Genomic DNA, 25771 nt, shown 5'->3' with positions numbered 1-25771 from the left:
ACGCCTGGAGCTGCTGCGCTCTAGAGTTTCACTAAAAAGGCCGGGACAGACTCCTGTTTGAATCTTCCCCCCCGTGTGTGACTGACTGTGAGTCTCAAACTTTGCTCTTTGTTTATCCCTCGCCGTCCCCTGAGTATTTCGGGCACCGCTGACATGCTGCTCTCTCACTGGATAATAGGATGAAGTTGGAGGCTGACAACTGCTGCTCTCTTATTGGATAATGAGAGGAAGTTAGACGCTGACACGACATGCGCTCTTCACTCGTGTCCTCTTTCATCTGGTTTCAGTTGAGGCTTTTAGTCTTTTTTGCCACCACTATCTAGAGCCAAAAGCACTTTTGAAGAAGAAAAAGCGAGGATGAGTAAATGCCTGAGGATGGCCTAATTTTAGAACTCCTGAACCGCTCATAAAACCTAAATGCCTTGTATGTTTATCTGTATTTATTTGTGCAGCATTATGGATCTCTCTCCATCACACAAACGCAACCAAAGTGCAGGAACTTTCCTTCCCTCCATGCCTGCCTTATCTCCACTCACAGCTTAATTTTGTTTGAGCTGACAGAGGTATCTGCTGAAGGCCAGGTGGGTACACGTTGGGATAAAACTCTCACAGCCTGGTTAACCGTTACCACTGTTTCCCTCCCTCATTCTTTTCCTTGAACTGTAACCCCCTCGTCTCTCCTCCTACTCCATCTCGCTGCTCTTTTCAGGGATGATGCCTTCAATATCGCATACTTCACCCAGCGTATCCGCTAGAAAGTCAGAGTTCACACATTGTTTGTCCTCCCAGAACCCCTCAAGAGGGGAAAAAATGACGGGGAGAGATGTTTACAGAGAGGATGTTTGTCTGGCGAAGGCTCTCAGCTCTGTTGAGTTAATGATGAACTCAGTATTAAGTAGGCAGAGCGCTAAAAGCCAGACCTGGTCGTCCTTCTTCTCTGCAGCTGTGATGGATTCAGCCTCTCACACGGTGTTAAATGGATGTGAGGTGACTGATGCAGATCACGCCTCCCAGGCTCTGCTCAGCATCATATGAATGCATTTCAGTCCAATATGATATTACTTTCCACCGTCCCTGGATTAATGGATTACCTGAGCCGTTGGGGAGGTGGAAGGAGATCAGTTAGGTGAGGCAACAGTCGATGACAGACTTATCCCCCAAAGCAAACACACTGATAATGAGTCTCAGCATGCATCTGTTGTTTAGGAACTGACCCGTAAACATCTCAAAGCCACAAAATACTGCAGTGTTTCTCCTAAATCATAAAACCCGGACACTGGTTTTCATTACAAACCCTCAGTGAGACATATTAGCCGGAAACGTAATAGAACACCAGCTGCTGACATTTTTATGCTAAGAGCAGACAATCAGGATGGAAAACTAGTTTAGCTCAGTGGGTGACTTGATATCCAAAAGCAAACAAGTCAGCCTCCCCATGCTTCACACTGATAATAAACCATTAATCATTGGTGAGGTCTGCTGGATTAAGACTACATTTGCGACATGATGCTGAGGACAGCGAAAATCATCTGTCAGAAGATTCAACCATCACTTTGGTCTTAAACATGCAACTGAATGAGCCTACCAGGCACAGGGCCGGGGTCCAAGGAGTCAACCGGACCCTGGTCCAGCGCCTCTGTTGTTAGTCAAACTGCCACAAAGAGGCACAAAACAATGACAGAGAACACTCAGGGAAGCTCAAAATATTTAAAAGACTTAAATGACTCAAGTCAAAACAACAACAAAGAGTCTCAGAATTGTATAAAACAATGACAAGACTCAACATAACTGAGAACAGACCCAAAAAATATCTGAGAACTATGGCAGAGACTCAGAATGACTATAAATATTTCCAAAAGGTCTTCAAATCACACAGAACTGACAACCAGACTCAAAACGACTGAAAGAGAATAAAAATGACTAAAAAATAACAGTGAAGACACCCAGGATGACTGTAAATAACAGCAAACAGACTTAAAATTACACAAACCTACAACAACCAGACTCACGTGCAACTTAGACGCACACACTCCATCACAACATGACTCAAAATGATAACGGAGAGATTTAGAATGACTATTAAAAACAATACAAAAACACTTAAAATTATGTGAAATAATGACAAGACTCAAAACAAGAACAAAGAGACTCGGAATGACAACAAAAAACTACAAAGACACAATCACACAGAACAATGAGACTCAAAACAGCTACAAAAGGATAAAAACAACCAGAAAGAGCTGCAAACCAGCAAAATAGTAAAGCATGATGAGAAAAACTGACAAAATAACCCATAAATTGACAGAAAATGAAGACAAATTGATACAAACTCCTGTCAAGACTCACAAAATTGCATCAGACCAACACAACAGCCTCAAAGACACTTGGCTCATTATGTGCTGATGGCCCTAAAGTATCTCAACAACTAGTGGATAGTTTTCTATGAAATTTTATACATGCGTTCATGGTCCCCAGAGGAGCAATCATTCTGACTTTGCATACCCACTTTACCTTTAGGCCGAAATTTAAAATTTTACATGAAAGCCTCAAGTATACTTTGTTTTACCTGAGATGGCAGACATTGTACCTGTTAATCAGTGTGTTAGCATTAGCCTGGCTGTCAGCTCTTGGGCTTCTGGAAATCCGTTTATGTAAAAACACGTCCAGATGAGATGTTAACTCCACCAGTGTTTCACAGAATCCGCTCAGCGACCAAAGTTGGATGTACTGTATGTAACTGTGAAACAGGGATTAAGATTGCCTCAGCTGACTTTCTCTGAAACATTAAACGGCCAAAAAGATGTGCGCTGTGTGCAAATTTTTCAGCAAATCTGTGAAAATGAGATTTGTTAGCCTCTGCAGCCCAACAGTGCAGGAATTAGTATTACAGGAGCGTTTTCCACCTCCTTATTCCCCTCCACCCTCCATCTGTAGGCTACTAAACTGTCCCTGGTGTGGATTCATTTTCAAGGTTCTGGCATGTAGCTGGGTCAGCGCATGTGTGTGTGCCTGTGTGTGTTTCTGGGTTATTGTGAATATACATGTCCCCAGAGTGGATTGGTTTTCACAGCTTGGTGGTGGGGCTAATAGCAGCTTCAAATTGGCATCTATTTCAATCTCAAGGATGTGGGAGTTACAGCGGCACTAATCAGAAAGCCAGGCATCGATAAACCACACACACACATTTACCTGTGTGTAGCTTACATATACACTACCAGTCAAACGTTTGGACACATCTTCTCATTTAAGGGTTATTGTTTATTTTCATGACTGTTTACATTGTAGATTCTCACTGAAGGAATCAAAACTATGAATGAACACAAATGTAATTATGCAGTGAACAAAAAAGTGTAAAATAATTGAAAACATATTTTAGATTTTTCAAAATAGCCACCCTTTACTTTGAAAGCTTTGCACACTCTCCGCATTCTCTGGTTGAGCTTCATGAGGTACTAACCTGAATTGGTTTTCTAACAGTCTTGAAGGAGTTCCCAGAGATGCTGACCACTTGTTGGTCCTTTTGCCTTCACTTTGTGGTCCAGGTTGATCGGGTTTGGGTCAGGTGACTGTGGAGGCCAGGTCATCTGATGCAGCACTCCATCACTCTCCTTCTTGGTCAGATTGCCCTTATACAGCCTGGAGGTGTGTTTGGGGTCATTGTCCTGTTGAAAAATAAATGATGGTCCAACTAAACACAAACCGGATGGGATGGCATGTCACTGCAAGAAGTTGTGGTAGCCATGCTGGTTCAGTTTGCCTTCAGAGTTGAATAAATCCTCACCAGTGTCACCAGCAAAGCACCATCACACCTCCTCCTCCATGCTTCACGGTGGGAACCATGCATGTAGAGACCATCAGCTCACCTTTTCTGTCACACAAAGACACAGTGGGTGGAACCAAAGACCTCAAATTTGGACTCATCAGACCAAAGCACAGGTTTCCACTAGTCTAATGTCCATTCCTTGTGTTTCTTGGCCCAAACACATCTTTTGCTTGTTGCTCTTCCTTAGTAGTGGTTTCTTCGCAGCTATTTGACCATAAAGGCCTGATTGGTGCAGTCTCTGAACAGTTGATGTAGAGATATGTCTGCTACTAGAACTCTGTGTCATTTATCTGGGCTCTAATCTGAGGTGCTGTTAACTTGTGATTTCTGAGACTGGTGACTTGAATGAACTTCTCAGCAGCAGAGGTGACTCTTGGTTTTCCTTTCCTGGGGCGGTCCTCATGTGAGCCAGTTTTGTCATAGTGCTTGATGGTTTTGCGACTGCACTTGGGGATACATTCAAAGTTTTTGCAATTTTCTAGACTGACTGGCCTTCTGTTCTAAAAGTAATGATGGACTGTCGTTTCTCTTTACTTAGCTGATTGGTTCTTGCCATAATATGGATTCTAACAGTTGTCAAATAGAGCTGTCAGCGGTGTACAAACCTGCACAACATAAATGATGGTTCCAACCCCATTAAGAAAGCTAGAAATTCCACTAATTAATCTTGACAAGGCACACTTGTAAAGTGAAAACCATTTCAGGTGACTACCTCATGAAGCTCATCAAGAGAATACCAAGAGTGTGCAAAGCTTTCATCAAAGTAAAGGGTGGCTATGTTGAAGAATCTAAAATATAAAACATGTTTTGACTTATTTCACACTTTTATGTTCACTAAATAATTTCATATGTGTTCATTCATAGTTATATGAAATGAGATCAATGAGAAGGTGTGTCTAATCTTTTGACTGGTAGTGTACATCAGAGGTCCCTGTCTGTATGTTAAAACATGGAAGTTAATATAAATATACTGTAAAGGAGCTGTTTGTTATGATGGACGGTGTGAGTCGAGCTTCCATCCTTATTGCAACTGTGTTTTTTGCAGCCTTTTAAGCTTAAACGGTCACATTTCTTGTTAAAAATGAGTATAGTACAAAAAAACTACCTAACTTCCCCTTTGGTTTCTGAACTCTGTCCTCTGTGGAATTGTTCTGGCAAACACTAGATGACGCTGTTGTACCAACACTTTGTCCAGATTCACAGCTAGCAGCCTGCAGGCCAACACATTTATTCGTTATCAGTATAAATCTGAACCTAAACTCATTCATACTCATAATAAACATACGAATGTTTCCAAATCAAAATATCTTTAACTATATCTCTTTATGTTTGATAATGTATCCTTTTATTTTTCTTAATTTACCTGCTTTCTGTAAACATTCATCCAAAGTCTGGATGTGACATTTTCCAGATGTTTTCCATCTAATTAGAGAACACAATTTGTCATATATGCACAGATATAGGTAAACTGTATAAACTGAGGAGGTGGCCTGTATATGAAGATATCATCTGTGGTCCTGCGTGCAACCTGCAGTCTCTCATGCGTGCAAATGTGCAGATCCCCGACATGAAAGACGGTCCTCCTGAGGGGAGGAAACAGCAGGAAACGGCAGCATCCTCTAAAATCTAGATTGTCCGCTCGTCAGCCACGGACACCCATCAAGCCATAAATTCAGGGGAGGGGGGCAATTCAGTTCTGAGACAGTGAATGGCGCCTTATCTTGGATAAATATTTGCTCCAACCCAGGAACTGACAACAAAAACCAGTGAATGCCTCACTGGGAATTTCCACAGCTGATTAGTAAAACTTTTGTTGTGTGTTGAGGTCCTGTGTGACACATGAAGGAGACGTTTCTCGCCATTCTGCTGAGCCCATCATGATGATCACGCTTTTGCGCACACAGGGCCCATGATAAAACTTGCCTGCACTACATAGCCTGAGGGATTGCGTGTCTTCAGCAGAGTGCTACTGCCCAAACTAATAATTTTCAGGGAGCATCACAGTAAACACCGAGGAAATAAAATGTATGAGGGGGAAGCCCGCTGTCTGAACACCGAGGGGCGTTAGATTCATGCTCTGGTGACATCTGACTGTCTGCAACACTCTGCCCCTGTTACAAGCTTTTAAGAATTTACATGTCTCCATATTTTTGGGGGCAGTTTGAGGGCCAGTTAAACCTCTCTGTGCATGCATGGTTTGGTTTTTTTTTCTTCTTCTTCTCGTGGCTTGCTGCTGGAGTGGGCTGGTTCTGTGTCTTGGAGTCGTCCTACTCAGAGCGCAGGGAAGAAGAGGAAGAAGTTCGCACCAGTTTTGCCTCCAATCCAGTGGAGGTTTCAATAGCAGCGGCGCGGCAGGGGAGGGACGCACTGCCAGCACTCGGGATACCCACTCAAACACACTCTCACACACACTCCTGCCCACTAGAGACCAGTTAAATCCGCAAGAAAACTGCAAACACGCACCAGAGCTGTCGCCTAATCCGATTGATAGGCACCAACAATAGCAGTGAAAACTGAAGGAACTACTGGACACTGTAGAGGACAACGTGCGCTTTTCATTCTCCCCCTTTTAAAATCGCTTTAAGGCACTTTTCTTTTTCATTTTTTTTTGCATATTTCCCCCAAAGTGGTTTTGAGAACAAGAGGCGCCATTCTTCAGAAAACTTCATTTTCCGAGAGGTAAGACTGTCTCCTGTAAATATATTTTTCCACATGATTTACTTCTGGCTCGTAGCGGTTGCGCCTGATCGACATTCAGAAAAAAACTTCCCCTTCTGTCTTTAACTTTTCTGAAGCTTTTAATATCTTTGTGCGTTAAAAAAAAGCTCCATATAAATTCAGAGCCGGACTCCTCGAGTGAAGCAGCGCCTTTGAAACGTCTGCCAGACAGAAAAGAAGTGGAAGAAGAGGTTTTTGCGGTTTTTACAACTCCGTGAACTTAAAAAGTTTCGAACACATTTCAATCAAGCTCCAACTCGTATGCGTCTTTAATTTTAGTTTTTTTTTCTTGGTTTGGGATTGCGCATGACCTGGAGAGGAGATGAACTTTAGGAAATATCCTTTTTTGCTTTTGTAAGATCCTGGCAGTTCCCATGCTCCCAAGGGTGACACGGCACCCAGTACGGGCGATTGTCAATACGCGCAGAATTTCCACCTCCTCGTGTAAGATTTCTCTCTTTTCTCTCCACCTGCACTTGTAGCTTTCAGCTTTTCACGTGGCATCCAATTTTGATAAACATCACCTTCACCGTGCCGCCCTTGGGTGCTTTTACGCACCTGTAACAGCCTTTTGGAGAGGACCGGAAGAGATGAAGAGCTACTTTTTAAAGATATCAATGAAAATGTGGATGTGTTTGAGCTGCCGTCGCCTCGGTTGTTTTAATTAGGCTAATTCTGAGGCAGATTGATGACAGTTTAGCTCGTGTTGGGAGTTGTTTTCCTCATCCGGTCCATGTGAGAGCCTCTCAGTCGGTGTTTAATGAGAGACATACCCGGAGTGGGGATTTGAATAACTGTATTTAGCAGCAGGGTGAAGCCACACTGCCTCCCTCTTCTACTTTCTCAGGAGAATGAATCATGAACAACAAGGAAAGAAGAAGAAGGAAAAAAAAGTCTTAAAATGGGAAGGTCTGCGTCGCATACCGTAACTAAACCGTGATTTGCATATGAAAACTCTCCGGCTGAAAGAATTCCGCCAGTGTTGCTATAGCCCGTTTGCGTCTTGGAGAAAGTGACAGGCTTCAGCGGTGTATCTACAGTCTGCTCCGCGCTGCCCCCCTTTTTGTCACATATCCAGAGTCAGTGGTGGAAGATTAAGGGCGCAACTTTTTTGTATTTCCTTGTTAAATTATTCATCATATCCACACACACACACACACACACTCCTCTCCATGCGCTCCTGCTCGCTCTCTCCCTCCCCCGGGGCACGCTCACTTTCCAAAGCCCCTCATTATGCTCCCTCAGATGGACACAAGAAGCTCGCACTAGCTGCTGAACAGGCTTTCTGTACTTCCCTCCAAGCACAACATAACGAATCATGATTGACTAATTTCCCACGACGCAGGCCGGGCCCGTGCGCCCCGGATGATGGGCAGTGGGTGGATGACTTTCCCATGAGGGGGGCATTTTCTCTTGTAATCTATAATCACCCCCTCGCAGCCACAATGCCAGCACATCGGTCAGAGCCACCAGCAGCAGCAGTACCACCACCAACCCCCCTCCTCAATTCTATGTGAAAACGCAGAAAGCGACCCTCCTCATAGAGACATTCCAGGATGCAGAGGGAGGGGAAGGGGCAGGAGGGGGAAAGAAGAACCTCTCCTTTCCATGATGCTCTTGTGCCAGCCTTCGTGGTTCTGCTGATGTGGATTCTGCTCAGAAACTCAAACTGTGAGTGATGTTGTGGATGGCGAGGTGACAGGTCCTGAGTGATGACTTAGACTTATGCACAGAGTGGAGCAGAGGAATGTGATGGTTTGGACACACGCACCAGATAAAAAAAAATCTCCATTCTTGGGTCAGAGCCTCCACCACAGTCTCTACCAATTCATTAATGAGCCGTTTAAGCAGTCCAAGAGAACCAGACCTGATTTGGTTTGGCCCGCCTATAGAACAGGTCCGGTTCCTGTGTTGTTCCATCCTTGGCTCCGGCCCCCTCCCATATATACTCTACTTACTTCAATCCCCACATTGGCCCTGAAGTGACAGCGGTGATGGAGCTCGCTACCGAGGACCCACCATAAATCTGCCTTCAGACTTCCCTGTAAAGAAAACACACAGAGGCTTCAGGTCCATGCCAGGCGTCTCGTTGGGTGGAATCCGAAATGTCTCTTTATTTGTGTTGAAATTAAACTGTCTTTTATTCCCCTCCCGTTCGGTTAATGAGCTCCATGTGGCAGCAGGCAGGAGGCTTATCCATCTTGACAAGGAGCTGGAGGGAAGGAGGGGAGAGGCCGGTTAAACAAAGTGAGGGGAGGTCAGGGGCAGTTTGGTGCACGAGAACGTACGTGCACACACGGGGATGCGTGGACGCAGCCTTGCCTTGTGTTCAGAAACGCCGCCATACATGGAAAGCTTACAATCAGTATGTTCTTGCCGGAAACGCACTCCTCACACGTGCACGCAGAGCTGACCAGGTGGATGGAAGTTGAGGCTGTATTGTTGCATGTAATTGATATTCTTTTGCTTTCATCTTGAGCAGATTGTGAGTGATCTTAATTTTGCAGCAGTTTGCTGAAAAGATTGCATCCATCTGGGAGATGTAAATACAAAGTGTGAACATTTTGTTTTGGCTTGGCACATGATTTGCTTGTAATGACCCTAAATTAGAGCAGGGTCAAAGCTGTTAAAGGAGAAATCAATTGATGGGATGCCATTCCACTCATTATGCAGGAATGGGGAGGAGATGGGGGGTAATTTTTCATGTATTTTTTTCTGCTTGAGATTGGTATTGTAGATGTGGCAAGTAGACAGCCATGGGAAAGAAGATTGCGACTGTTTCCACCCGATGTAACTTGCTGCAGTTGTCCTTTAATCTCATTACACAGCTCTCTAGATGCCACAGCTTGCACATTCTACCCAAAATGCTTGACACATCCCAGTAAAAGTGAAACAAAAACCTATAAATATAGAAATAAACAGCTAAAAAGCAGCAGCAAAACAAAGTTGACACGACTGCGGGTGACTTTGCCTTAAAATTATCCATTCCTCAAATTGCGATCATTCATTCTTCCCCATTCTAATTAAACATTAGGCTTTATTTGTTCCAGATGCAGCTTCTTTTCCTTTCTGTGTTATTTTGGTAAGGGAACTCTGTGGCATGAGAATGGTGCCGGGCGGCGTGTAAAAGCAGATCCAGAGCAGGCTGTGTGACCATGTTGACTCTGCAATGCCCCATGCAACCGCAGTGACCCAGTACAACTGCTCCAGTAATATTCAGATGTCATCTCCCTGCAGTGTACAGTACATTGCGACGAGAGTGCTTCAGTGGCAGGAGTTGGAGAGCTTCACAGGGTTTAAATCAGCGCTGTCACATGTGAGGAGCACATTGAAGTCGCACATCAAATGTGCAAATGACAGCGGTGATAAAAACCCTGAGTGTGCGAGTGCTAGCAGACATTATGTGTAATGACATCAGTGTGGTGGACGGAGCTGGCTGGGGGACGAGGCCCTCGCTGTGTCTCTGTGGTGTTTGGGGATGTCGGAATGAAAGACAGCTCTGAGCAGCTCTGTGCATACCACCTCAGCGCTGTCTTGAGTATTAATAGACATGTCTTTGTTCCGACTGACACGTTTCTGAAGTGGAATGAGACAAGCTGAGGCGATAAGGATCTCCACCCTCTGTGTGAGTCAGACCTCAAAGTACCACTTAGGCGGCTTTTCCTTTTGCTCTCTGAAGTCTGGCAGTGTGACGGGAGGCTGGGCTCAGACAACAGCAGAGACAGAGACACTGACAGGAGCTGTCAAGGGCTTTTTCCCCCTGCTTGTGTTTTTAAAGGATCATAATGTAGAAATGAAGCCACGGTTGTTTGCATTGTGGACCTTCGTTTGGGCCTCCTGGGTTTTACTCATCAGCCTCTGTTTAGGGAGGCAGTGAAGGAGGGGAACATGTAAAGAGGAGCCGAATGGGATGGATATGTGTGCACAAGTGTGAAAGAGATTATTTTGGCTGATGAAAAACTGTGATCAAGAGAAAGAGACAGACAAGGGAGGGTGAGCAGAGAAAGGGAGAGGGGTCATTAAAAGGACACCATCTCGCTTGCAGTAAATGGCAGTAAAGTATCTGGCTAATCTGCCATCATTACACTGATTAAATCACCAGGGATTTGGTGTTCCCATCAGCTGCAATCAATGGGGCAAAATCAATAGACAGGGGATACTTGAGAGTCTCCCAGCTGCACCTCGTCCTCGGCTCCAACTGTGGCCGGCACCACCAAACATTTTTATATTAGCATCAATAAAACGTAAACGAGACAGATTTGGGGAGTTTTTTTTATATTAAGCGTTTTATGAAACTGTGTGGTTCCCTGGAGCGTCAAGAAATGTCTTTTCCTTCACACATTCCTGTTTAAATCTAATCCCTCCTTCCTCTCTCTGTGGCCCGGGGTTCTCATTCACTCCTTTCACTTTTTTGTCTCTCGCTCTCTGATTCCCTCACAGATGGTGATTGTGTTGTGATCAGGATTTCCTATTAAATGTTAATTAAGGCTAAAACTGAAAGGGAAACATGGCAAGAAAGCACATTTTAACTTGAAATACAATATGTAGTGGGGGAGAAAATTGAAGCAGGATCCCATAAAAACATTATATGTGTGTTGCCAAAACTAAGTGGTGCCAAATAGCTATAACTCATTAGGGAGAGTTTTTGAGTTTTTAGTCAATGCCAGAATGAAAGAAGAGATTAGAAAAAGCTATTTAGTACCTCCATGGAAAAAAAAAATGACATTTTGAACACACTGTATAGGTCACCAGTACTCATTTCTAATGTAAGCAGTTATTTTGGTCTTCGACTTCTTGCTGAGATGATGTGAGTTGATATCTCTCTTGCTTGTTACTTAACATTAAGCAGCAACCAATAGTTGCTTAGCGTAGCTTAAAATAGAAATCAATGAGAGCAAAATCCCAAAATTGTTTTCACAACAAGTATCACTGTTAATTTGGTTTTACTGTCAAGCAATGGTTAAACATTTTGGGAAGCACATTTGTTGAAGTTCAGGCTGAGAGTTGATGAGATTGACCATCTCATGTCTGTTTGCTAAATATTAAGCTCCAACCAAAAGCTTAGTGCAGCAAAATGGTAGCTACAATAAAGGCAGCAAGTCTGTCCCATTTTATCCCAAATGTGTTAGGTTTAAGTGTAAAATAGTAGTTTAACATTTTTACTAACTCTTTAATAGATTTATTGCTAAACTTTAGCTGGGAAAACCGACACCATTTCACATCTATACGCTAAACGTTCAGCTGTAGCCAGCAGCATGGTGGATTATCTGCTCCTTTTTAATTTTTTTATTATTTTTTTCTCAATTTTATCACAGGTATGTTTGGTTAAACTGTAAAGTAATAGTTGAACATTTTGTAAAAGCACATTAATTGGATTTCTTGCTGAGAGGTAGCTGAGAAAACTGATACCATCTCATATTTGAATGCTAAATCTTGTGCTACTTTATGAGCTTTGCATAGGATAAATACTGGAAATGGTGAAAGCAGCCTGGTTAGCTCTGTCATATGGCAAAAAGGGAAAAGAAATAAAACCATTTTTCTTTCAAAAATGTCAATATTTGCAGTTTGGGTATTGGAAAGTGTTTTTATTGAACTTAATGCTTAGACTTAGCCCCACAAGTTGATTATCTTAGCTTAACGTAGCATTAACACTGGAAGTGAAGGCTAACGGTTAGCTAATTTGCTCAGCCTTTCCAAAAAATGCCTACCTGCTCCTTCAAAGTATGCTCTATATTTGTTTGGCTTGTTAGCAAAGGTTTGACATATTAAAAAACACTCATTAGTTTTCTTGTCAAAAGCTAGATGAATATATTTATACTACCCCCATGATAAATTTGAAGCTGGTGCCAGAAGTCAGTTAGCTTAGTGTAACCGATGACTTCTCTTCTCTGCATTGTTAATTCAGGCAACACATGCATGTTTTTTTCTTTTGGAGGCAATTTCCATTTATTACAGCCCTGCATAATCGAAAAAAAGACACACAAAATCTTCACACAAGACTGGTACTCCTACAGAAATTAGACAATGCATAACCGTATTAGAATGGGGAAATGAACTTGTAAGTAGAATTACATAACATTAAAACACACAAATTTCATAGGGGCACAGGGGCCCCCAAACAAAGGTTCCACACAACAACCGAGAGACAGACCAAACTTTGTGTAAACAGTACACACAATAACAATAAAAGAACACTAAAATAATATATATGGTATATTATATATTACTAATACAATAAGATATATATATATATATATATATATATATATATATATATTTAACCCACAACTTCTGCTGCACCACTGACCCTGCTACATTCACACAAAGAGAAGATTTATACCAACATTTCTTAAACTCACTAGTTAACATTCTGTGTAATCCTTGACTATAAACTGTTACAAAAAAGTGCAAAAATGACAAATTATAGTTTTAAGAGAGAAAGATGTTGAGCGTGAGACCTTTAATTGTCTGAAAGTGGTGTGGAATAACTAAAAAGGTTAAAACTAGTTAAACTGTGTGCATTTTTAAATTATGTCTTTGAATAAACTCAGGTTAGCGACTGCCCCCTGTTTTTCAAAGAGGTACTTTTATATCCAGCCATCAGCAAGAAAGAAATTCCAAAAATGTCAAACTATCCTTCCAAAATCAGACAAAAATCTTTAGGAAATGCTGAATGAAACTGAGCCCTTTTTGTTTCTGTCTTTCAGAATGAGGCAGTGTAAAGGTTGGAGTGTGGTGCTGCTGGTGTTGTTGGGGCTCGGATCTGTGGCCCAGAAGCTGCCTACGAGAGATGAAGGCCTCTTTCAGATGCAGATCAGAGACAAGTCGCTGTTCCATGACTCCTCTGTGATACCAGACGGAGCGGAGATCAGCGGCTATCTTTTCAGGGACACGTCCAAAAGGTAAGAGCCCCGCAGACAAACTGTGACTGAATGAATGACATAATGCTGGTGATTAAAACTGTCTGCATGGCTGCAAAAATGAGCTAATTCCACCTTGAGCTGCTGACTGATTCACAACAATCACCAAGGTAAACATTCAACCTGTTGATGTCCACTTACTGTAAATAGATAGGAAACATCAGATGTTGCCCTGTAACAGGATCTCTTATGTTGATGCAAAAACTAAATAATAGATGAGAAAGTCTGACGGCTCAGAAGGAGAGAGACCAAGGTCGACGGTACAATAATACCACATTGTGCCTGAGCTTTACAGTCTCAGTGCGCTCATTCGTTTACTCCATGTGTAATTTAGGATAAACTGTGAATCTTGAATGCTCATATCGAGCCTATTATTTTCACAGGTACTACTTTGTGGTGGAAGAAGACAACACACCCTTGTCTGTGACCGTGACACCTTGCGATGCTCCTCTAGAGTGGAAACTGACGCTGCAGGAGCTGCCAGAGGAGGCCAGTGGAGAGGGATCAGGTATAATTGACATCAGGCAGCCGTGGAAGAGGTTAATGACACGTTATGTGGAAATATCACTATCCCCCACACACAATTAACCTACACAGTGATGCTAGGCTTTGTGTTTTGGTGGGTTTTAATTAAGTCACAGGCGTAGTGTCTAGTCTGACCACTTATGAGGTCTGACTCGCCCCAAGCTGACGTCTATAATTTCAGTCTACTGAATCAAAGCCGCTACATCCCTTTACTTAAGCTCTCTTGGTCCTCATAAGGTAAATCCTGCTGTACTCGTCTGTGCTCCTTCCTCTTTTCTTTTGTGCCTTTTTTCTGTTTTTTCGGCTTCACATTAAAACTTTCTCCATCTGGAGGGTGTCCTTTCAGCACAGCAGATCTTGCCAGATGACTAAAGCAGCGGTTTAGAGCATAGATGTGTGATGTGAGCATATATTTGAATGTCAATACATGAGCACCTGCATGTCTGTCCATGCTCTTGTCAGATCAAATATTCCAAAATGATTTATTGGGTAGTTAAACTGTTGAAGACATTTACCATGCCTCAAGAGAAAAGAATTCATTCTGAGCTGGAAGAATATTGACAAATTTGAACCCAACACACGCAGTGCCAGTCTGACTTCACTGGATGTGGTGCAGCAATGGTTCAGCCAGTGAACTCCTTCCTGCCTTTGCAGCCGTTTTCCTAAATGTCTCTAGTGGGAGTAGATCTTTGAGCATTAATTTTTAGTACACCACTGAGCACACTCTCTGGTTGACAAACATAATATTATGGTTTCTTGCTCGAGCCGGGGTAACAGCTTAGACTGTTTCTCTCACATAGAAACTACAAGGCGCCTCTTTGTAGCGTGACTTCCCCGGAAAAGCCAAGTGAATGCTGGTCTGTGATCTTTGGGGATGTTTGGAGTGAAAACATGGCTGCCTTGTGAGGGGGCTAATCGTCCATGAGGCTTGCAAAGCTTCATCATGACCTCATATCATTAAACACTGTTAGCTTGCCTGGAAATTCTTTCATCAAGAAAAATACTGTAAAGGTCATGACTACAGATGTTTATCAAAGCTGGATAAATCAACTTGGATGTTGAATCAAGCAAAGGGCTCATGTCGTGCGTGTTTGCTTTTGCTTTCCAGGAGAGCCTGAACCTCTGGACCAACAGAAGCAGCAGGTGACGGTAGATGAAGGGACGGAGCTCTTCACCTACAAGGGGAACGATGTGGAGTCCTATGTGGCCACCAGTACGCCTTCTGGTCTTTACCAACTGGAGCTGCTGTCCACTGAGAAGGACAGTAACTTCAAGGTATACGCCACCACAACTCCGGAGTCCGACCAGCCCTACCCAGAGCTGCCCTACGACCCCCGAGTGGATGTGACCGCACTGGGTCGCACCACCGTCACTCTGGCCTGGAAACCGACGCCAACAGGCTCCCTGATGGGCCAGCCTGTGCAGTACTGTGTGGTGATCAACAAGGAGCACAATTTCAAGAGCATGTGCGCTGCCGAGGCTAAAATGAGCACTGATGATGCCTTCATGCTGGCTCCAAAGCCCGGCAGAGACTTCAGCCCATTTGACTTTGTGCACTTTGGCTTTGTTCCCTCTGACAATGGTTTTGGCAAAGACCGAGGCCTCACTAGTAACAAGATCTCACGGGCGTACACGGCCAAACCCAGAGCGTCAGACATTCAGAAGGTGTGCATTGGCAATAAAAACATTTTCACTGTGTCAGACCTGAAACCAGACACGCAGTACTACTTTGATGTGTTTGCTGTGAATTCTGCCACCAACACCAGCACAGCATACGTAGGAACTTTTGCCCGCACTAAAGAGGAAGCTCGTCAGAAGACAGTGGAGCTGAAGGACGGCAAAGTATCGGATGTTTTCATCAAGAGAAAAGGCAGCAAGTTCCTGCGCTTCGCCCCAGTGTCTTCCCACCAGAGGGTCACTCTGTTCGTCCACACATGTCTGGACGCCGTTCAGGTTCAAGTGAGGCGTGACGGCAAGTTGTTGCTCTCCCAGAACGTGGAGGGAGTACGGCAGTTCCAGCTGCGAGGAAAGCCAAAAGCCAAGTACTTGATCCGCTTGCGAGGCAGCAGGAAAGGAGCCTCCACTCTGAAGGTGCTCGCCACCACGCGACCCAGCAGCAAACAGCCATTCCCTTCGCTTCCGGAGGACACCCGCATCAAGGCCTTCGACAAGCTACGCACCTGCTCCTCAGTCACTGTGGCGTGGTTGGGCACGCAGGACCGCAACAAATACTGCATCTACCGCAAGGAAGTGGCCGACAATTACGGTGAGGAGCAGCGACGCCGGGAACAAAATCAGTGCGCCGGGCCAGAGACCCGCAGGAAGTCGGAAAAGGTCCTGTGCAAGTACTTCCACAGCCCGAACCTGCAGAAAGCTGTGACCACAGAGACCATCACGGGCCTGGAACCGGGCAAGACCTACCTGCTGGACGTTTACGTGGTGGGACACAGTGGTCACTCAGTGAAATACCAGAGCAAACTGGTGAAAACAAGGAAATACTGCTAAATGACTCTGCAAAGAATAAATCTATTATAAATATATATTAAATAAGTTTATTTAACTCTAAGTGATATTCTACTAAGGAGTGTATACAGACTGACTACTCACACAGCTGATGCGCCTGTGGCAGTGACTGAACTGTTTGTAGAGAGAGATATCAACCTGTATATTTATGTTTACATTTCATTGTGGCACGTCTGGGTGGCCCATAGCGTGCGGTGCTTTACCAGGCTTGTCGTCTTGACATCATGTTGCCACTGGGGAGCCAGAACTTCAAAGAAGATCGTCTTTCATCTCGTAGGTTTCTTTGTTGCTGCATGACACTTGCTTTTGTCTGTCATATTTGTCTCGTCCTACAGTTACAAATCACGTTGACTGGAGAGGACGCGGTAGCTGCCCGCTTTGTATAGATCTCTCACTGCATATTCACTCAGCGTTTTAGGAGGAAATTTAAATTATTTTATACTTTTTGTCTCTCTTTTTCAATCGTCTGTTTTTATTGATGACAATAATAACTGTTACAAGAAGATTCCAGTTTTACGAGGAAGTTGTCGTAGTTCAGACATTCCCTTACGTATCTCAGCCAGTGTTTGCTCTAGAGCCCATCTTGTAAATGTGTTCTGTGCTGGAGATCTGTGTTGTTATCACTGTATCACTGTGTGTGCGTGTGTCACATGTACAGAGCTGTCCTGCCAATATTCATGTACATAAAGACTAAATATAGAACAAGTAATCCCTGTGTCACCCTGGGTGTCATGTTCTTTTGCCAAGCAGTTAACATCACAAACTCTGAGATGAAAGAGCACACTGCGCTTTGTGTTTATGGAGTCAGACACCTAAATTAGAGTTGCATAAGCAGAACTCGATACACTGTGGGATCTAAAACAATAACCTGATCCTAGAAATGATTTGTGACTCGAGAAGACAAACACAATATGAATTCTGAGCTGGGAAAAAGAAGCGTTTCATTGATGTGCGCTCCCATAAATACATAGAATGTAGATACTTCTTTTGAGTGCCAGATAACCATTCATGTTCTGTATAATACTGAATTACAAAAAGCCTAATTAGAACTGCTCTCACTGAAGAAAATCTGCAGAAAAGTTGAATGCTTGGGTTAGTTCTGAGAGTATAGACCATCTTTTTTCACATAGTCCCCTTGTAATCTATATTTTGAAACAAAAGCACTTTGTTGCTGCTGTGCTTACTGATCTCCTAAGTGATGAACTCCAATACTGTGGAGACAATTTTGCATTTCATATATAAAACCTATACAATATCAGTGTCATAATGGCTGGAGGAACAAGTCTAATAAAAGTCAGCTGCGTCTGATTGAAAAGTTCCTGACAGTACTGCTAGAACCAGATTTCTTGTCAAATATTACAAATAGTTTGGCCGTTTTTGAAGGAGGCACATTGTGCCATGGTGGTTGCCAAATATCTGCCCTGACAAAAATATTTGTTGCTGCATCAAAACTGCTGCATAACTTCAGCTATAAATAACACTGTACATGCTCAGTTTATGTAAATCCCAGAAAATATATTAGTCCAAAAATTGCATCTCAAACACAAACCTATAACATCTATCACGTACAGAGGCTGCTACCGAGACACCTTTCTAAAGCAAGAACATTAAGAGCGGCACTTTCTTTCAACCATAAATTAAGTATTTGTTCTTTTTGTGATTAATGTGTTATTGGTATGTAAATGTTAGGTAAAGTTGGGAATCCTTATTTACCAATCACAAATAATACAGATGGGCATAAAAGTCGGTACATTAGTAAGACTGACAAAAACCAGACAAACACAATAAATACAACATGTTTTGCCTTCGTTCTATTATGTTTCTCTTTGCCTCCCTCCTACTTTCACTCACCCTGAACCTTTTGGACACAGAGAGCAGTTATATTAGACAAGTCACTGCTTTGAAGCACATTTAATATGACCCTCAGAACTTGCTGTTATAAGTGGCTTGGTGGTTTGCACTTTCGCCTTGCAGCTTGAAGATCTCCAGTTCACGTCTTGGCCTTCCTTGGATCTTTCTGCATGTAGTTTCCATGTTCTCTCTCTGCATACCTCTGTTTTCTCCAGGTACTATGGCTTCCTCCCACAGTCCAAAAACATGCTCAGGTTAATTGGTAACTCTAAGTCATCCATAGGTGTGAATGTGAGTGTGATTGTATATTTCCATTGCCTTCACCCTAACTCAGCTGGGATAGACTCCAGCTGCCCCATTACCCAAATGAGGATTAAGCGGTGTATAGATGATGGATGGATGGATGAATACAGAAATTAAGGAGAAAAATTGTATAATCTGCCTTTTACAAATTAAAAGTAGAAATTTAAAGCAATAAAACACATCGCTGTTTATGTCAGTTTACCCAGAAATTGTGGTTCCTGACATTGCTTGGTCAATTTGCTGACTTTGGGTAACTGCTACATTATTTTGTCACGTTTAGCAATAAACATATTATTAGGAATAATTTCATGTTCACTCAAGAGTCTTATAGTGGATAAGTCAGTAAATGAACAATATCAATACAAACTTAGCCACCAACGAACCACCATACATTGCTGGTCATAAGAAACCAAGTAAGACTACAGTGATGAATCTCTCCGATGGGAGAAGCAAAAAACTACTACTTTCAGCAAAAATGGAAAGTATCTCTGAGGATATTGTCTGAAATTACACCAGTCTCAAAGAACAGGTGAAACTAAACAGACCACCATCCATGAAGCAATCTTTCTATTCACCTCCACTTATATTCTGAAGTGTGTTCCCTTAAAAAAACACACTCAAAACCTGGAAGAATTGGTTGAGTTGCAACACTATTTAGCCATTAGACACCGTTAACCACAAACAAGCAAAGAGAAAAGCCAGACACATCAGCACACATGTCCACACGTACTGAGCAGTCTCAGGTGAACAGAAAGCCTCTTTCTGTTGTGGCCAAGAAAAGCAGTTGTTGTTCCAGAATTGCCATGTTTCCGTCCCGACCCTGATTCTGGGTAGCTGCGCTCCGATTCATTGCCAGAGCTCGCTGTCAATCAAGCGCTCCTGGTCGGAGGAAATGCAGGGAGGCTCCACCTGGCTTCCATTAACCTGCTGTTGCCCTGGAATAATGTGGAGAAGCTTCCAGAGAGTCATGGATACCTCTTTAAAGAGCCACTAATAAAGCTGGCCAACTCAACTCTTATCCTACACGTGTGAATAATATCTCCTGTGAAGCGTTAAAAACCCTCCTGCTCTCTGGTCAACTCCAAAGGTGTGGGAGGGAAAGAAACGCACAGACACTTCTGTTTTTCCAACATGCTTCAGGAGATCCCCCCCCATAAACACACATGCAAACATGAACATACAGAGAAACCTCTATCTGAGCGCTAACCATCTGCAGGGCTCCCTGTGTTTATCCTTTGCGTGGAAAGGAGTGCAGGGCCTTGATGTGTAAGTTTTGTATATGTGTGTACATGGAGCAGGGCAGGGAGTGGAGACAGACATGCAGGGCCTCGGTAAGTGGTGGAATAATCACAGCAGTGCATGGAGGAACCGATTCCGCCTCCTGGTTTGGTTTCTTTCATACGCCACCAGCTTAGATTTAGAATGATTGAAATAAATGGAGTTGTTTGTAACGCTTCAACTGAAGCAAGGCTGTCAATGCTGTGGCTGACTAACTTAATATGTCAGAATATCTACAGTAAGTGGTGTTTTATACAGTTTACACAAATATACACCCCATACTGTAGAGAGCCAGAAGTTCGAGCTCAAAAGCATCTTAGACATCTTATTAGATGTATTGCAAGCATTTTCTTGCTGAAAATTACATGAGAAAATCTACACCGCTTAGCCACAACATTAAAACCACTGAAAATTCAATGTTCTGCTGAGAAATCTTTGGTTCTGGCATTCAAATGGATATTACTTTAACACGTACCACCAACTAAACTCTGTTCCCTCCTGCAATTTGCAATGTCTCTCCCAGACGGCAATGACGTCCCACAGCTGGATAAAAACACCAAAGTGAATATGTTCTTGCTTGTTAAAGCTTGTTGTTTCACATTTCAGTTGTTTATCCCTGCTTAGAGTTCTTATGGTCACCGTCTCATGTCTTTAAGTTAGTCTTTAATTAATTTTCACTTTTCGCCTTTAAGCAATACTTATAATATTACCCCATGCTTAGCAGTCACTCCATATCACTGAAATTAGCTCTCACTCTGCTTGAAATTCTTTATAAAGTCTAAACAGTTGACATATTAGCTAACTTAATTCATTACTCATGAAAAACATACACCTGCCTCTGCTCCGAGGGTCTAATTTCTGTATTCAGTGTATTATCATACTGAAGCACAATCAGGACTGAACCATACTCTGTTAGTCAGACACTGTAATCCACTTCTAATGGCATCGTCACATATGGTTAAGGGTGTGAAGAGTTTTTTTTTTCTTTTTTGGTTTTTACAGTTAAAACTCTCAACAAGAAAAGCAAAAAGAAAGGGAGTTTCCCAAATGATAGAAATATTATGAATGCACTGAAGTCGATGTGGAGCACTGGAGGGGAAAAAAATGAAGAAGTGTCACAGAAACTATGTAATGTCACAGACGTGCCTCATAGACTTGCAGCAGTTAATTTGTAGCAGAAGTCCCAGCAGCACTCTCCTCTCTTTATGAGGGCTTTAGGAGTTGGCATTTGTGAGTGTGTTTGCTGTATGTGTGCGTGAATGCACTTGCTGCTCAACTTAGAGCTGAGTGACACTTTGGACAGAGATTGTGAAAAGAGAACAGAGGCTCCAACAGAATCCAAACAGAGACAGACAGCAAACAGACGGACACGCTGGGAGGGCTTTGAGTGTGACTTCTGTGGCCGAGAAAAGCTGGAAAACAATGTTTGTGTGTAAAAAGTTCTGAATGAAGGGCTCCTGCCATGTATGGGGTCAATGCTATACTGGAGGGTTGGTTAAATTAAATGATTCAGCTTCACACTGGTGCAGTGTCTCAGAATTCTCCAAAGTAAACAGTGAGAAATGAAATCATGAAGCTTTGAAATCTCACACACAGAGAGGGAGCCCCGGCAGAAAAGTAAAGAGGAGAAGACCATGATGAAAATGATTCCACTTCAGCGGCTCCGGGGATACATCATTACTGAGGCACAGGTCCAAACCAGCTCTACATAGCTCTGATTTAGCAGAGGGCCAGGCAAAAAATCTGAGGCTTCCCTCCAAACCAATCCCAACCGAGAGCCCATTCCCAGGAAGGGTGGAGAGGGACCAGTGGCCCTCGGGCATTGCTCGTCCCAGACGATCTCCAAATGGATAACTCAAGCAGTGAAAAAAATGCAGCGACTGGCTCCTGAATATGACTCTCATTGAATTCTGCTGTATATTTCACTGTAAGGTCAGTATTACAATCAGATTAGATATACACATTTGAGGATGAAGTGTGGTGCTAATATATATCCGGGTGTAGATTTGTATATGTATTAGTCACATGCTCATGTGTGTTTGTGTGTTTGTGCACTCGCTGCCATCGCTCCTTCTTGCCTGAGTTGCATAGGGGTGGTCCCCTCTGCTCTCTTGTGCGCATGAAATCACTCTTAAGTGCCTGTAATTTCTCACGCTTCATCAGTACTGTAATTTCAAAAGGCTCCCTCTGAAGACCCTCCTTCAGTGGCGACCTGGGGTTGTCAAATGAAAACATCATTTATCCAGTGACCTCGGAGCTTCAGGAAATGGTTTGCTGGCTATTCAGCGACAGCCTTGAAATAGGGAGTTGTGGTGAAGGACTGCGGGGGTTTGTGAAACATGAAACAAAAGGTGGTCTGGCCCCTCAATCTACAGTATCAGGTTTGGGAGATTTCAGAAAAATGCACACATCCATTTGGAAAATCTTGTACGGAACCATTTGTATGTTTGCCAAACTGAGGTTTTCCCCCAGTGAAAATATTTACTTAAAAAAAAAGAAACTCTGAAAGTATTTATTTCAGTGCAATCCTTTCCTTCAGCATGTCCTAAATGTGGTTTCTGTAGCTTTTGGCCCTCAGAGACTCTACTGGCAGCTCAGCCACTGAGTGGCTCCGTTCCAGGGCTGGTACGCTCACGTTCAAAGTCTTGATCTTATGGGGCTGATCATTCAAATGTTTCGGTTTGGTTTTTAAAAAATAATTAAAGTCTTTGATGCATCACTGCCTACAAGTATTGCTTTGTTTCATCCGTGTATATGCCAGGAGTGGTTAGTTGTTTGGTCCACCACTGTCCAGACTATGATATTCTAAGTAAGCACCAACTGGGATTTCAACACTAATTTCGGATTGAAAACTGGGTAATATTTAGTCTAGATGTCTCAGACCTTTTTTCACCCTCTTTTCAATCAGCTAAGTGCATCAACAAGTCACATATTTGTTTAATTGATGATCACAATTTTGCACTAGTAGTGCGACACAAAGACATAATTACAAAACACTTCACACAAATGTTATAAATATGGAACTATAAAGGCTGTATGTCGCCAACAAGAAGCTTCCAGGACATTATAATGGGAGCATTTGTATATGTTAATGCAAAATAAGACATTTTTCTGACTGCTGCAAGGGTTACAGCTTCGACTACTCCAAAGATAGAACATGCCTCTTGCCCTTCCAACATAAGCAGTACAACACCGTGGCATGCATTTAACTCTGCAACAGCTGGTTAGCCCAATAGCGTAGAATGTGGGTTAGTAATAGCAAGGTCAATATGATTCCTACCAAGATTTAAGAAGACAGAAATGTTCACAAATCACAGTGAAATGTGGACTAAATGTGGACTCCTAAATTAGAATCTTGATAATAATACAGAATAAAAAACATTAATTTTAGAGTCGGTTCTGAATATCTTTTCAACAGTAACCACTGTCTTTTCAACTCAAATTGCTCACTGGGCTGGATGCAATAGCATTTAATCATGTACAGACGTTGATGGTGCCCAGAGGATGAATCCTAATAGCTTTGATTCCACTCAATGTCCCTCCAGTGCTACCATGAAGTTCACATTTTGTTTTCTGTATGAAGTAAGTGGAAAAAAGTATAATAGCTTGCCAGGAGTTTGGTTCAAACATTCACGTCCCCCTCAGGATGAACTGCAGCAACTTTGATTACATTACTATAAATCCCAAGTGGTTGGGATTTTCAACTGGCTGCACCTTTGCTGTATGTTCCACCCATACTCTTTAGTATATATATTTTGTTGTCTTTCTACACTGAATTAGGTAAAAACGTCAAAAAAAATCTTTAAAGGAAAAAGTTATAATGGGAGCAAATTCCTGCTAATCTGATAAAACATACCTTAATCTCAGTTTAAATTTGTGATTTGTTCTAATTAGCAAATATTAACATGACAACACACTAAACTAAGACTAAGAAAGTGAATGTTTTATCCTTATTTCACTAACGACAACAGTTAGAATTTTTATTGTCTGCTTGCTAATGTTAGCATTTAGCTTGTAGCACCAATGTGCATCGGTAAAGCCTTACAGAGCTGTGGCAATGGCAATGGACTTAAAATTGTTTTGAAGACTTTTTTGAGAAAAAATGTTTTTACCTTGTTAACATGTATATGTTAGCTGCATTTAACACCACCTTGAAATTTGAGTGTATGATTTCCAGACTTTCATATGAAACAAACCTAAAGAACCAATCCTGTCAACTTGCAGGGTAGGTTCAGTTTCTGGTTACTTGCGATAGTATAGCTTTGAGTAGTTTTACAGTGTTTAAACAAAATTGTCGATAAGCTGGTGTGCTTCAGCTACAGGGATTAGGTGAGGGGTGAGTGGAGAGAGAGTCAGGAATCTCATACTCCGCGTATTCTAAAGGAAACAACAGTGTAGAATTACATCTAAGCCACTTTAAGGCAGAAAGGGATTATATTCATGAAAAAGATTTAAATCCAAAACTTTTAAAAGTTTAAATGAAGAGTTTTTAGGAGGAAATCATCACCCAGAGATGGACTTTCATCCTATCCAAATGCAAAATATTTTGTATCATGCTGTTAGACCCACTCTCAACACTGAAGGATGACCTGTCCAGGCCGCCACAGGCTCTCTGTGATCTTAAAATGACCAAATCTGGATTATCATCTTGTCTTTTGATGAGTTCCCTGCAATAAAAGAAGACGTCTGAGTGTGTCTCTGAGGGTCTGTTGTGCAGGTGTTGGAGATCAGAGCTGGTGGGGATAACCCTGGGATCTTAGTGAAAGCTGAGTGAAAGTTAATGGGTTAGAGGGTCCTCAGAGGGCACAGAGGAAAAAAGGGGTCGTGACATTTAATCGTCCTGCCCCGACAGGCCAAGGCACTGACAGAGAGGTCAGGGGGGACAGAAATGGACCAAGGAGGACATGGGTGGGGCGGACACACACAAAGACCCTCTCAGTGCCGTGATCAGGCCTGTCACCCAAGTGTAACCCTCTCCTGTGGCTTAACTCTCTGAAATACACCAGGAATATGACTCCAGGCCATTGATGACAGCATCTCAAAAGCAATAGTAGCCTGGGAGGAAAAATCCCTCCTGAAGGACGTGTTTACCTCCATTCTGAAGTAAAAACCCTTTAAAAATAGCAGCTGAGACACTCGAGTACAGCAGCTCACTGACTCTGATGTAAACATGTGCATCGTGATCCAGTCTTTGCTGTAATTGTCAACCAGTGCTCGTCATTTGGACCAATCATGGAGCAGTTGGGCATGGAGCCACAACACAACAGGAAGCCGTTGGCATAAACACGAGTTATAAACACAGTAAACAAATCCGACAGAACACTGGCACACGGCTGATTAAAGGGGGAGACGTTTGCTGAAGAGGTGTTCTTTAACAGAATATACACAAACAGTCAGCGATTAGACATGATGCTAATCTCTCTCTGCAGGGTGAAAGTCAACAAATGAAGGTGAGGGCAGATAAAAAAAAGAGCATAATGGGGATAAAGTGAAGTCTGTTTGTTCCCTGATAGTTTCAGCTTTTTCACACCAGCATATTCATAAGCTGCGGTTTCTGTGAAGCCACATCCATCCTTGAGTGTTTGGAGTTAATGGTCTGTCAGCAGAGAAAAGAAACATCATCTGGCATTACTTAAACGCTTTTAATTTGAAATGTCACGCGTCTCTTTTGAAACAATCTAGTTTGAACTCCATCGTCTCAGCCTCCGGAAATGATGATTACTTTTGAAATGTGTACTTTTTAACTTACAGTTCACTTTAAATTAGCATTTTTGTGGGTATGCACATTTTAAACTGGTGCTTGAATAGCTCAGGAGTACTGGTTCTACTG

The 25771-nt window shown here is 42.6% G+C and overlaps 1 protein-coding gene across 3 annotated transcripts; it reads left to right on the top strand.

Moving 5' to 3' along the window:
- Window positions 1-5900: 5900 nt before the first annotated feature.
- Window positions 5901-17229, top strand: ndnf (neuron-derived neurotrophic factor). Of its 3 annotated transcripts, none has more exons than XM_022199493.2 (4): window positions 5901-6502; window positions 13249-13443; window positions 13845-13969; window positions 15095-17229. In XM_022199493.2, the coding sequence occupies exons 2-4, from the start codon at window positions 13250-13252 to the stop codon at window positions 16489-16491; spliced, it is 1716 nt and encodes a 571-aa protein (XP_022055185.1). In that variant the 5' UTR covers window positions 5901-6502; window position 13249; the 3' UTR covers window positions 16492-17229. The 3 variants fall into 3 exon arrangements, with proteins under 3 accessions (XP_022055185.1, XP_051803471.1, XP_051803470.1); XM_051947511.1 differs by lacking the exon at window positions 5901-6502 and adding an exon at window positions 6967-6985; XM_051947510.1 differs by lacking the exon at window positions 5901-6502 and adding an exon at window positions 8194-8212.
- Window positions 17230-25771: the final 8542 nt, after the last annotated feature.

The sequence above is a fragment of the Acanthochromis polyacanthus genome, chromosome 4 (genome assembly GCF_021347895.1).
Source record: "Acanthochromis polyacanthus isolate Apoly-LR-REF ecotype Palm Island chromosome 4, KAUST_Apoly_ChrSc, whole genome shotgun sequence".
Taxonomy (NCBI): Eukaryota; Metazoa; Chordata; class Actinopteri; family Pomacentridae; genus Acanthochromis; species Acanthochromis polyacanthus.
The sequence above is the reverse complement of the archived record's forward strand: the minus strand, read 5'-3'. Positions and strand labels throughout refer to the sequence as shown.